Below are 13259 nucleotides of genomic sequence, written 5' to 3' on the forward strand. Positions count from 1 at the left end.
GGCAAACGTGACAAAGCATCAGCCAGAAAGTTTTTCTTTCCTGGAATAAATTTTAACTGGAAGTTAAAGCGACTGAAAAATTGAGCCCAGCGAATTTGTTTAGGACTGAGGCCAGGGGGTGCAGAGGGCTTCCAAATTTCTGTGATCGGTCCAAACCTCAAAAGGGCATTTAGCGCCTTCCAGGAGGTGACGCCAGGCTTCCAAAGCGGCTTTTACAGCAAAAGCCTCCTTTTCCCAAACATGCCACCGGTGTTCAGTTTCATAAAATTTTCTGGACAGATAAGCGCAGGGTTTTAAGTGATTTTCAGAATCTTTCTGTAACAATATAGCCCCAGTTGAGAAGTCAGAAGCATCAATTTGGACCACAAAGGGGCGGTCAGGATCGGGGTGCTGTAAAATAGGCTCAGCAGTGAAAACAATGTCTCTGGGTCGTCTCTACACAACGCCCACCGCAGGACGTCCCTGTTGAGTCCCTCTTTAAATCGTTCTATTAAGGTTGACTGAGACCAGTCGGTAATTTTCCCAGCTAAAGCCTTAAACTCCAGGGCATACTCAGCTACAGACAGTTGGCCCTGGATAAGATCCTTCAGTGCCCTTTTAGCCCTTGCTTTGGCTAGTGGATCTTCAAAATGCAGCTTTAACGCCCACATAAATTCCTCGAAATCCTCAAGCTCAGGGGAGCTAGCCTCGCTTAATTGAACATACCAATCAGCCGCTGTCCCTTCAGCTTGGTGGCAATGAGAGTTATTTTAGCCTCTTCGGAAGGGAAGCAGGGTCCAAACTGTTTCATATAACTTCTAGCATTAGTGAGGAAGAAAGACAACTTAGTTGGATCCCCGTCAAACTTGACAGAAAAGCCTTTCACCCCCGTTCCTGTTGGAGCTGAATTAGTGGCTGCTTGAGTGGTTGGGCCCCAGGTTACAGTAGTTCTCCTGTCTCGGGGTGGGGACACTGATGGACGGGCTCTGCGGGGTGGAGATTCATCCCGGCTTCATCTCCGGCCCCGCTCCACTGGTGGGTCCAGGTGAGGGGATGGAGGATGATTGCATGGAGCTGGAATCTCCTTCGCGCCTCGGCTGCCCCCCCCCCCATGACAGAGACAGGGCTTTTAGCATGTACTCCATCGATTCTAATTTGGCATCTACCACTCTTAGCCTTTCAGGGGTTTGAGATTCCTCCCTCTCACGTTAGGCTGACTCCCTTCTGATACCATGGTAGATTCTATGTTTGGAGCCAGTGGGAACTGATACTTCCAGGATGCCTGGGACATCCCTGGCTGGGGTTCTCCCATTTCATCCCAGGTGATCAACTCTGAGGGCGATTCGCTGGGTGCCGGTTGCTTTGCTGCTCTCCCATCTTCGGATCCCTCTCCCTCCAGGCTGGAACTCAAATGCTCCTGTGAAGCTGAAGGTTCTGGGGTGAGGCTCCGTTTTTCACTCCTGACCATTGACTCGGGCATCACGCTAGTCGGCTCCTCGAGTCTCCCGGTCGTGGGTTTCGCTTTGGCCATCGTTAACTGTTTTCCCTCACAAGAAACTAATCTTGGCAGGAGCTAACAGTACAACTTTGGCAATTCTCAGCTTTATGTAATGATTGCCTATCCTAAAACACCATCAGACTCATGAACAGGTTCATAAAGATAATCTGATTTATTAAAGAATAGTATGCAGGGTCACAAAGAAAGCTGAGAATGGAAAAAGCACGCCAAATGCAAACTAAAAAACCCTCGGTACAAACAAGATCCCTCCCCCCATAGAATCTTCCCAAGCTCACAATCCCAGGTGCTCCTAACAGCTCCTGATGGTCCGCGGGGAAAGTCCTTGAGCAGAACACATAACCCAAACACATTCCAATGAAATGAACATAGATACAGAGCTTGGCACAATGTTTCACAACAGCTCCCTCCCAACAGCACCATGGCATGTGAAACATTACGATGTACAGTGCACACTGAAACAGTGAACATGACAGGCACCTCTCCCCAAGCAAAACAAAAAAGACTGAATTGAAAAAAAAAACTTGCACTAGAGGCTATCAACACTATCAGTTGATTATTAATGTCATAATAAGAAAAGTTCATTACAACCATATTTTTCTTCATCAACAGAAATCCTGATACATAATGTACTGTATGTATTGCATTGGACACATAAGTAAAAGGGAACCCCTTGGATCCAGCCCATGCTGTGTACAGTATAAATGGTATCTATACTGCTTTGATCCTCAGAAAAAGAAATATAGAGAAAGTCACAGAGAAGTGGTTCTTTGACTTTAAAAACATCATTATATTCCTGTTTGTTACAATGCAAAACACACTGTTGATGCTAAATAAATGCTTAGTATAGCAGCAATTGCACCTATAACATCCCCAGTAGAGTTGGATATTCTTCATGAGAACTGATGCTAAAATGAAACATGTCAAGCAGTTTTCCAATGTATTAATGGAATGCTAAATTCAGCAAATGATGATTAACTTTCATGTGAAGATAAACAAAGAACAAGATGGAAATAAGGGAAATAGATAAACCCTTTCTGAAATAGTTGTGCTATGAACATGAAATATTGAACCTTGAAATGATTTTAAAAAACTAATCTAGTTACTAATGCTTTGATAACCATATTAGTCCTGCCTGCAAAGCATTCCATCATGTGACTAGACTATTGTCCTCTGTAGCACTTCCTATCAAGATTGCCTTTCCAATATGCAATTGGAGTCAAGAAAGGAGAAAGGAGAAGGAATGATAGGGCAACAGAGACATGGTTTCAGTTGCAGACTGACAACACAACCATCCCCTCACATGGTTTTATTTAGTTATTATACAACCATCTCTCTGTAAATGACACTTAGGATTATTTAAGATTATGTTGTAATCCTTTTAATCCCCAGTGCTTTAAATTGCAGGCTCAACACCAAAGAGCAAACTAGCACTTAGCAGAAATGTTTAAAGCATGTGATTTGAACATAAATCTTCTTTTATGCACTACTCTTCTGAAGAAGATCTAATGCAACACATTGGTTTGCGCAGAAGACAAAAATGATATCTGGTTGCAGACTGCACCATACAGTCACAAATGTCCTGTAAAGCCATTTCCAGGTTCTCTTTAGTCAACAAAAATAAGCATTCACAAGGCAAAATTAAAAAATGCTACAAAATGCATTTGTGTGGCGTGAACTATCACAATATTGAATGTTGAAGCTACACAGAAGCAAGCTACATCTTCAATTTCACATATATAAAACTGTCCTTCCAGTTTGCTTTTATTAGTGGGAAACTTCATGTAGTAATTTATTTATTTATTTATTTATTATTCAAATTTTGCTACCGCCCATCTCCCCAAAAGAGGGACTCTGGGCGGTTTATACTAAAATGAATACTATAATAATAAACAATTAAAATCCTATAAAGATAAAGCAATTTACAGATATAAAATACAATATAAATAAATATAATGTAATATAATGCTTCTGATGCTGTCATCTAGTGGTGTTTTAGCAAACTACTTCAGATTACGCTAAAACTTGAGTGCAATTCAGGAAAAGATTCATGTATCCCTTGCCATCTTCAAAGCAAAAACATGATCAATTAAAGAAAATTGAGCAATCATGAAATGTTATTTTGAATCAAGCCTTATAACTAGAGGGTTTCAAAAGAGAATGTTTGATATTTGGAAACAAATATCCAGACTGAGAAACCGATGAACACAACTAATGGATTAACAAAGATTTATCCTCAAAACACAAACTTTTATGGAGACTGAACTGCAAGCATTGGAAAAATTAGCTGTGAATGCTAATAATATTGTTAACAATAACACCAGATGAAACTAAAGATCATCAAATGAATGAAATTTTTGAAGAACAATTTCATATTTTATTAATTTCTGAGGCAGATAATGATGAAATAAATCAAAATATTGATCAAAGAACTGTAGAATATTAGCTTGCCGGTGGACAGATTAAGCTGAAAAGAAAAATTATGGAACATATGGCAAACTCAAACTATAGGGAAAGGCATCCACCACTGGAAAAGATAAATAGAAAAGAACTATCAAAAGCTCTGAAAGACTCAACATTGGTAGTAGCATATATTGAAACCAACACATTGGTTGAAACTATCAACTAATTTATAGTACAGCAGAAGTTAGAGTATAAAGCTGTAAAACAAAAGCAAGAAAATCAGTCATCAAAATGGAAAATTTGATTGGAAAGAAAGATCAATAAATTAGGTATAACAATCTGAAGAATTTGAAGGAAAGAAAATTAAAAAATAGTAAGATCAAAGAAAGTTTACAGAGAATGTATAATTTTGACACTAAGGTGATTAGGGACGCGGTGGCGCTGCGGGTTAAACCGCTGAGCTGTCGATCGGAAGGTCGGCGGTTCGAAACCGCGCAGCGGGGTGAGCTCCCGTTGTTAATCCCAGCTCCTGCTCACCTAGCAGTTCGAAAACATGCAAATGTGAGTAGATCAATAGGTACCGCTTCGGTGGGAAGGTAACGGCGTTCCGAGTCGTCATGCTGGCCACATGACCCGGAAGTGTCTATGACAACGCCGGCTCCAAGGCTTAGAAACGGAGATGAGCACCGCCCCCTAGAGTCGGATTCGACTGGACTTTACGTCAAGGGAAACCTTTACCTTTACCTTAAGGTGATTAAAGAAATCTCACTAGAATTAAAATGAGTCACAGCTATTTCAAAGAAAATTGAATGATTGAAAGTAGAATAAATTATTTGCAATAAAATTAGGAGTTTTGAACAAACTGGCATTTGTTTTATAAAGCATTGCTGGGAAATACTACAAATATAGATCCTTGCCCTGATAAAGAGAAAACATTAAAATGTTGGAATGTCATGTGGGGTAACACAGAAGAACATAATAAAGATGTAATGTGAATTAAAGAGACTGAGAAGGACATTGGCTCAATCAAAGTGGATGATACATTGTAACATCAGAAATTATTGAATAGCAAACAAAGAAGTTTAAGAATGGGAGTCTATCAGGAAAAGATGAAGCACACTGATTTTGGCTTAAACATCTGATGATTCTCCATGAAAGATTAGCTACAAATTGATTAATGAAATATTACAAATTGGAAAAGTTGAAGAATGGAGGAATGACTAGTAGAACATTTTTAGTAATAAAAGACAGAGACAAGGGTGTAATTGCAACCAGCTACAGGCCAATTACTTGTTGCCAAGAATGTTCAAGTGGCTAACTAGTATATTAGGAACTGCAATTTCAAGTTACAAATCAAACATTCACAAGAAACAAAAGATTGATTGCAGATTGACAAAATGATGCTAAAAAATTTCAAGTGAAGACAAAACCAACTTGCAACTTATGGCTTGGAATGATTATAAAATAACATTTGATCTTTTGCACATAGTTGGATGCTGAAATGTTTGGAAATATTTGGCATTGGTACAATCATCCAGTATTAGGTATGTTTGCCGCCTTGAGTTATTTATAAACATAATAAAAGCAGGATAGAAAATAATAAATAAATAAATATTTAAAACGAGTGTGAATTATGCTAAATACAAAGTTAAATGCCAGAAATATAATCCAAACTGTAAATGTCATTACCAGTAATCAAATATACTGCTGGGATAGTAAACTGGACACAGTTTGAATGGGGTGATTTAGATTGGAAAATTGTTACTTGGAACTTGTTTCCATCATAATTAACCTGTTAAATATTATCAGAAAGCAACTTGGTTAAATTCTTTGCAATAATTAAAATTATTTTACTTTGAAGAAAATGCAGTGCTCTTTGAATTGGCTTTGAAAAATGTAGAACTGTTGCTTTTTTCCTTCCCCATCACTTTGCCCCCTTTGCTCTAGAATGAACCTGTCATTAAAGCCTTGAGAAATCACAAAAATAAACAGGCAAATTCCACTCAGTTGGGAGTACAACTTATGTAACCAGCATGTGAAAGTTCTGTTTACAGAAGTTCCTTAGGTCAAGGAGCCAAGTCTTTAAACCCAAAACAAATTACCTCCCAACTTTTATAAACAAATTGCATGTAGCACATTAATCAGCAAATCAACAGGTTCTCAAGGGTTTTTAGTTAATTCAATCATCAAGACACTTGAGCCACGAGGGAAAAAAAAGACTGAATAAAATATACTTTCTGATTGCTTTAACAAGAAAATACAAACATTGCCTTGGTGTCATTAAACAGCTGCACATGGGAAGGAATACTGATTGTTAACAACATCAAAATAAAACAGGAGAACATTGTCAGCCAAAGAATGAGGAGACAAAAATAAATCACGTCCTACCTGGAAGACATTCTTTTTGCTAGACTTTTCCTTAGTCCATTCAATATGTGCTCCACACAAGTCCAGCCATTCCGGTTTGGATCCTTTCTATCAATAAATAATGTTGAGAATGAATTGACGGTTGTTTCAAAAGATGTCTATCTCAGATTAATTGAGAAGTGATCTGCTGTTGGATGTCCCTCTTCAAATTTTCATGAACATTCTTATGACCTCATTCCTAATATAGGTTGCCCAACTCACAGGCTACTATACAAAGAGTCCTCCAAAATATTTTCTAGTAGCTGCTAGGAAACTGCAACATCTACTTTAGCTTTATTGTTACCAACCCCACCCCCCAAATACAAATTTGGAAAAAAAAATACAAACTTAACTTCATTTTATAGAAACTCAGGCAAACACAGCTCAGGTTGGACTCTGCAAGTGATGTTTGGCTAAGCTTCTTTTTCTTTTCTGAATGCCTTTTTCTGTCAATGTTTGTACAACTGAAGGTCTTGCTTATGGAGTAAAAGTATCTACCATGTCATGATCATGTGTTAAGCTTGTTGTAACTCAACCAAAGGCTAAAGCCTCTGAGTACAAGCAGTCATCTTAACTACAGGCTTCTTCTCAAAGGATCCTTCTGCAGCTCTTAACTCTGTATTTCTCACACTACTGGAATTAATTGAGCCAGATGTAAGTAATAACATTTCTAAGACCTTCATACTCACTGATCAGGCTATTCCCTTTCTGAATAAGCAGTGTTAGGAAGAGTATAAAACAAAAGTAAGAAATAGTAAGCCAAAGAAATTAAAGGTGGAAAATAAAAGGAAATATAGCTAAATCTACTTTGCCTCAGCACTATTCACTATAGCTCTCCATGTCTTTCTGTTCTTGTGAAACATTTGTGCTTCACTGCTCCATACACTTCTTTACCCTTTTCATCCCAATCTCCATTCAATCACAACTTCCTAAATCTTCCTCTTCCACTCAACCTATTCACTCTTCCTATATTTCTTCTGCCCTTTGATCCTTTGCCATTTGATCCTACACACATCTCCAACCAGCACTCTTCTCACAGCACCACAAGCATTCCTTAAACATTTTTCTGTAACTTCATAAAATAGCTGAAAGGACACCACACAGCTTTGTCCTTGCTAAATGTTGAGCTATTCACTAAGCATTCCACTGAGTTTCATGCATCATGTATTGTTTTGATCATATTCCCCAGCGATTTTCAACTCCATATTTACAAACACTGTTCCATAATCCAAGCCTATTCATTTTACCCTACACTTTCTTTCAACTAACAAACATACCTCTCTCACATTAATACATCTATCAATGTCCTGATAAAGAAAAAAATAATCTGGTCTGCACCTTCACATCCACACCCCACTGCATGGCATAAAAGCACAATGCATTTCTTGTATTTTAATAATTGTCACCTCTTCTACCTTTTTCATCAGAATTACATCAAATACCTTCCCAGGGTCACTTAACTAAACCTTTTGTAGTTTTTGCATTCATTCCTGCTACTTGTCTCTTTGTATACACAAACAATAAAGACAATCTTCCAATGCAATCATGACACACATACATTAAACAAATTGCACAACCTATCCATAAGCAACCTATATCCATATGTCAAAATTCTTCTAGTGATACCATCACCATTTTTCCACATTCTTAGAGTATTTAAAACTTCTTTTTCATCATTTTTTCTTGGACACTAACATTTATTGTATTGATTTCAATTCCACTTTTCAACATATATTTTATTTTCTTTCATTGAATATTTTTTTATTCCTACCAAAAAAAAAAAAAAACCTCTGCATTTTCTCTCATTTACTCTTAACTTTCCTTGTTCTTTTTGACTATATTCTTTGCAAATGTCTTTTTCTCTCTTTTGCATTCAATATTTTTATGCTTATTTTTACAGCATTTTTTTCATTCACAATCTATTTCACTGTATCTTTCCACCAAACATCCCTTTACATACTTCCTATTAGCAAGAATATATATATAACATAACAATTTCACTCTTATTCAAGTAGCTTCCACATCTTCTATGTATATTCCACTTTCTCTTCATTCTATCATCTAATACTATTTTATCTACCTGCAGTCATACTTTCTTTAGTTTCTTTCCTTTTCTTCCATGTCAGTTTTTTCCCAAGATACACTCTTGACACTGTCCAATAATGGTCCATCCCACATTCAGAGTCCGGTATCAGCCTTGTATCCCTCACTGATTCTTTCTCAATTTTTTCATCATAAACAGTCAGCTCAGTCATTTTTTTTTAGATTTATATTCATTCCCTTGCCATGGGTATGAATGTGTCATATGGTTTTCAGTGGCCTGGTATGGCATGAGTCAGCAAATAGAGACAGAAAAGGGGAGAAGAACCTCACTTTTGGCCTTTAAGGGCAGCTGCGCTGTCACGAGGGCTGGTGAGCTGAACTGGCTGCTAGCCAGGGCTGGTGTGGGGAAAGGGAATCAGCAGCCAGAGAGGTCCAGCCTGGTATATAGGTGTTGGGAACCAGATCCCTGGAGGGGACACCCACCTCCTTGGTTGCTGGGGAACATGCTACCATTCTGACCCAAAATTGGAGAGAAAGAGAAGGAGTGGAGAGAAAATGACTATAAAACAGAGTGGCTGGAAAGAAAAGTTGGGGAGTAAAGTTATATGAGTATGTGGAGCAGTTGTTTCTTCCCAGTTGGAGAGGGAGAAGAAAAGACCATGGGTGGCTTCCCTGGAGGGAGAGGCATCGCAGAGAAATGGCATCTTAACCCATGACCAAATATGGGAAGGAGGGAGACAGCTGTCTTTGATGAAGCCATGGTCTCTGGAAAAGGATTGCATATATTTATCCATTCCATCCACATGATCAGACCATTTTCATTCAGACCAATTACATCCTTCAATTTTCTCAGTTTCATGGATATATAATATATAATGTCTTAATAATATCTCTTCTTCTAACAGGAAAATGACAGAGGCCAGCACACTTGGGCTGATTGTAGCAGGCTCAGCACCAGGACCCAGCAAAACATTCCCTAGGGAAAACTTCTGAAAAAGCCATCCTTGGAAGAGGGGAAAGGTGAGATTAGGCAGTATCTCAGAATTCTTCTTAAAGTGTGATGCCCCAAACTGGACAAAGAAATTGAAGTTGGGTATGACCAAAGCAGCATAAAGTGGAATTATTACTTCCTGCTTTTTAGAAATCATACTTCCTGTGATGCACTTGCATTTGCTTTCTTTGCATCCATATCACCCTGCTAGCAATTACTCATTTGCAGCCAACTACTATTCCAAGATTGTTTTCACAAGTACTGTTACCCCCCTATATCTCTGTATGTGAATTTTGTTTTATAAGTGAAGAACTTCTTAGTTTCAGCTGAAACATTTCTCTAATGTTTCAAGAATCCAGCAAAGAAATCCAGACTTCTTGGCAAGGTTTTTGGGAAGTGGTTTGCCCTGGCCTGCTTCCTAGGCTGAGAGAAAGTACTGGACCAGGATCACCAGTTGGCTTTGTCCTAAGGCAGGGCTAGAACTCACAGTCTCCCGGTTTCTAGCCTGATGCCTTAACCACAGCACCAAACTGCCTCTCCTAATTAAGATACTCATTCCAAATGAGCTCATTTTAAATGGTTTATTCATTATGGATGCATGAGATTGATACGTTTTAATTGGTATTTCTGTTATCTTGCTGATATTTTTAGCTGGTTGGTAGCCACCCAGTCACATGGTAGTTGAGTGGGTGGCCAATAAATAAATAATATTTATTTATAAATATTATAATAAGTTGGATCTGATTATACACTCTTTTCTAGGTCATTAAAAACTGAAGCAAGTGTCTATGCCTGTATTGCAGTGGAACTGAAATTTAGGATGTGAAATTATTAATTTTGGGTCCTGTCTATCTACCTCACCCAGCAGTCATTGAGGAAAATATATTGGTGCAGTTCTACTTTGTGTTGCTGATGTTGTCCATATCAAGGAATTAAGGAATTAGCAAAACTGAAAGTTGTCTAATTGAAAGCACAGATAAACCATGTCCACTTGCAAGCTTGTGAATAACTCCAAATGATTTTTAAAGCATCCTGATAATAAAGTAAGAAAATAAAAACTTTTTCTTAAAAGAAAACTTGTGAAAAATGAAAGGCAGATTTCAGCAAAGTTCTTCTTCTTCTAACCACTCTGCCCATTTGTGTGTTCATTGCTGAAATCCAAATACTGTGTGTCAGGAATAAAGATTGCTTTCTTAAATTAACAAACGATAATGCTCTTGTGAGTCTTACTATGCAAATAAAGTATTTATTTGCAATGTTGACAATATTAGAGTTGAAAATAATAAGAATCAAAACTGGATTGAAGTGCTGGAATTACTATCAGTTTTTAAAATTAGAATTTTAATGTCTGTGTTGGCTTGTCCTACTTCTATCTGATGAAATATCTATTCTCAACAAAATAAGAATTGCCAGAATGCACTCTTCCAAATGGCTGAAATGGAACTTTGCATGAATGTGGTTTTGCTTCATATTTTGTATTTATACATAGCCTTTAATCAAGAATTAATGAATTAATTTATTTAAAGGTTAAGGGTATATCCATCTTTATAGAAAACCACATTATTTTCTTGATAAAATTGCTACATTATTAAATTCATACTACAGTGAACGAACATTGACTTCATTACATTATTGAATTAATGGTTGAATTCTTCCATTCTCCAAAATAAAAGTGAACATTCTTAAAAGTAAAATCAGTAAACAAATAGTTTTTAATCAGATCACAAGTGTACATTTATGTCCTTTGTGCTATCAAAAAATTACAGTGGGATGATTAAAAAAAATACATTAATCTGCATCAGAAACAAATCAACTTGTCTCCAGAGTTCCTTTGCTAAGAAACTTTTTATTTTTCCTGCTAGGCTTATAAGTAAAAAAAAAAATCTGTTATTACATTATTAACAGGCATACTTTGACAATGGGAGAATTCAGCCATTAATAAAACAATGTAATGAAACAGTTAGGCTAACCCCTATGGTGCAGAATCATTTGGTCATTGTTTTATTTACTGTTGACTGAATATGGTGTATATACACATTTATTTCTATTCTGCTAAGAAAACTACAATAGTGGAACAAGTTCTTGTATGTTTTTGTGTATCTTCCCTTTACTTCCCCTGATCTAATAGCTAGTTTTTTTCCACAACAACATAAATCACTCTTCCCAACAGGGCTTGATGTAGCTAAAAGTAGCTAAGGCTGTACCACATATAGAAATTCCTACTCTGGTATACTGAATCCTGGTCAGTTTTTATTTATATCTGCTACTATGCTGAAGTATATTGTTTCAATATTGCATTCACCTGTACTAGGTAAATCTAGAAGGAGACAACCATCAATTCACATTTCCCTGGAAACAAAATATGGATTGTGATATTGATGTATTCCTTCTCTATCAATCTCTGAATAGCTGGATTTAGAGCAACAGTATACCTTGAGTGGAGGGAAAGCAGTTAATTTATTATATGTTGTATTTTCATCAAAGACAAATACACATGCTTTGTAAATGTATCTGATTAATCATTTTCAAAAGATCAGATCAGATCTGTTTTTGAAAGATATAAGTTGAAAGGGATGTCATTTTTATAAAAAAGTTTTTATTAGGGATTTTCCAGTGCATGTTTTGAAAATACCAAAGAGAGTTGATTTAGAATGAGAGCAATACTGATCCCAGGGTAAACATTACCTTAAGTCTCAGTTGGCCTTGTGATATCACCTAATCAAATCTAACTGGCAGTGGTCTACCATAGAAGAAGGCTACAGTTGGTGGTGGAAGGAATGGAACCAATCTAGCAGGTTAAGCATGCAACAGAGGCCTAGTTCCTTTGGTCCTCAGAACAATGCACAGTTAAACTATGGAAATTCAGGAGCAAAATTGCCAATTTTTCTTGGTAAGGATGTTGTTTGTTTGTTTGTTTTGTTTGGCCAAAGGCCAAAGGTTAATGCATGCTTTTTTATTCTTATTCTCTGAGTACCCCAAAACTTCTACAAATAGAATTGATGTTTCAACCCTGCCTTCTTACCTCTCATCCCCTTAAGCAGGAAGGAAGGAAGGAAGGAAGGAAGGAAGGAAGGAAGGAAGGAAGGAAGGAAGGAAGGAAGGAAGGAAGGAAGGAAGGGAGGGAGGGAGGGAGGGAGGGAGGGAGGGAGGGAGGGAGGGAGGGAGGGAGGGAGGGAGGGAGGGAGGGAGGAAGGAAAGATTGTATGTTCGTAGAGTTGCTGCAACAAGTGGCAGCTGAAATAGCTTTTTTTTCTTTTTTAGAAACCTGGGCAAACTCTGCCTCTAGTCTTTCTAAGCTTGGTTTTGGAAACAGGTGCTTTCTGGATTGCGCTGAAGGTTGTTAAGGGCAATATTTAAGTTTCAGAAAGAGACCTGCTGAGATCTTTGGCTTATGAAGGATCAACATCTTTTTTTTTTTTTTTTTTGCAGAAGAAGACTACTATAAACGAAAAGAGAAAAGTGTTCTGCTTCAGTTCAGAAGCACATTTACATATTCTTTCAGACTGATAGAAATAATACTTGACTACTAAGCCCAGGAATAATTTGTGGATCCCTGAGCATAACATTCCAACCCATTTCCAATTAATCCTTATTTTGTTACTGATTTTGTTTAAAATTATAACCATCTACCCTCATACCACTGTAGCAAGAATATATGACTTTTTTTTTCCTCTCCTTTCCAGTGAACCATTAAAGAAAAAGGCAAGGTGCCCTACAGCTGGCAGTACTAATGGCACAAACTAGCAGTAATGGCAACAGCAGCAGAGAGGCAGGATGCTCCGTATCGCCTAGCACAGTGTTTCTCGATCTTGGCAGCTGGAAGATGTGTGGACTTCAACTCCCAGAATTCCCCAGCAATCAAGCTGGCTGGGGAATTCTGGGAGCTGAAGTCCACACATCTTCCAGCTGCCAGGGTTGAGA

At 37.7% G+C, this 13259-nt stretch overlaps 1 protein-coding gene across 5 annotated transcripts in view; it reads right to left on the reverse strand.

The window, feature by feature from the left end:
* ARHGAP15 (Rho GTPase activating protein 15) overlaps positions 1–13259 on the reverse strand; it is a 492562-nt gene that overhangs the window by 388984 nt on the left and 90319 nt on the right. For all 5 annotated transcript variants that reach the window (XM_063318398.1, XM_063318397.1, XM_063318394.1 and 2 more), the window contains one exon: positions 6287–6373. In XM_063318398.1, coding sequence (XP_063174468.1) covers positions 6287–6373 — 87 coding nt within the window. The remainder of the gene's footprint in view (positions 1–6286; positions 6374–13259) is intronic.

Source organism: Candoia aspera, chromosome 1 (genome assembly GCF_035149785.1).
Source record: "Candoia aspera isolate rCanAsp1 chromosome 1, rCanAsp1.hap2, whole genome shotgun sequence".
In the NCBI taxonomy this organism is placed as follows: domain Eukaryota; kingdom Metazoa; phylum Chordata; class Lepidosauria; order Squamata; family Boidae; genus Candoia; species Candoia aspera.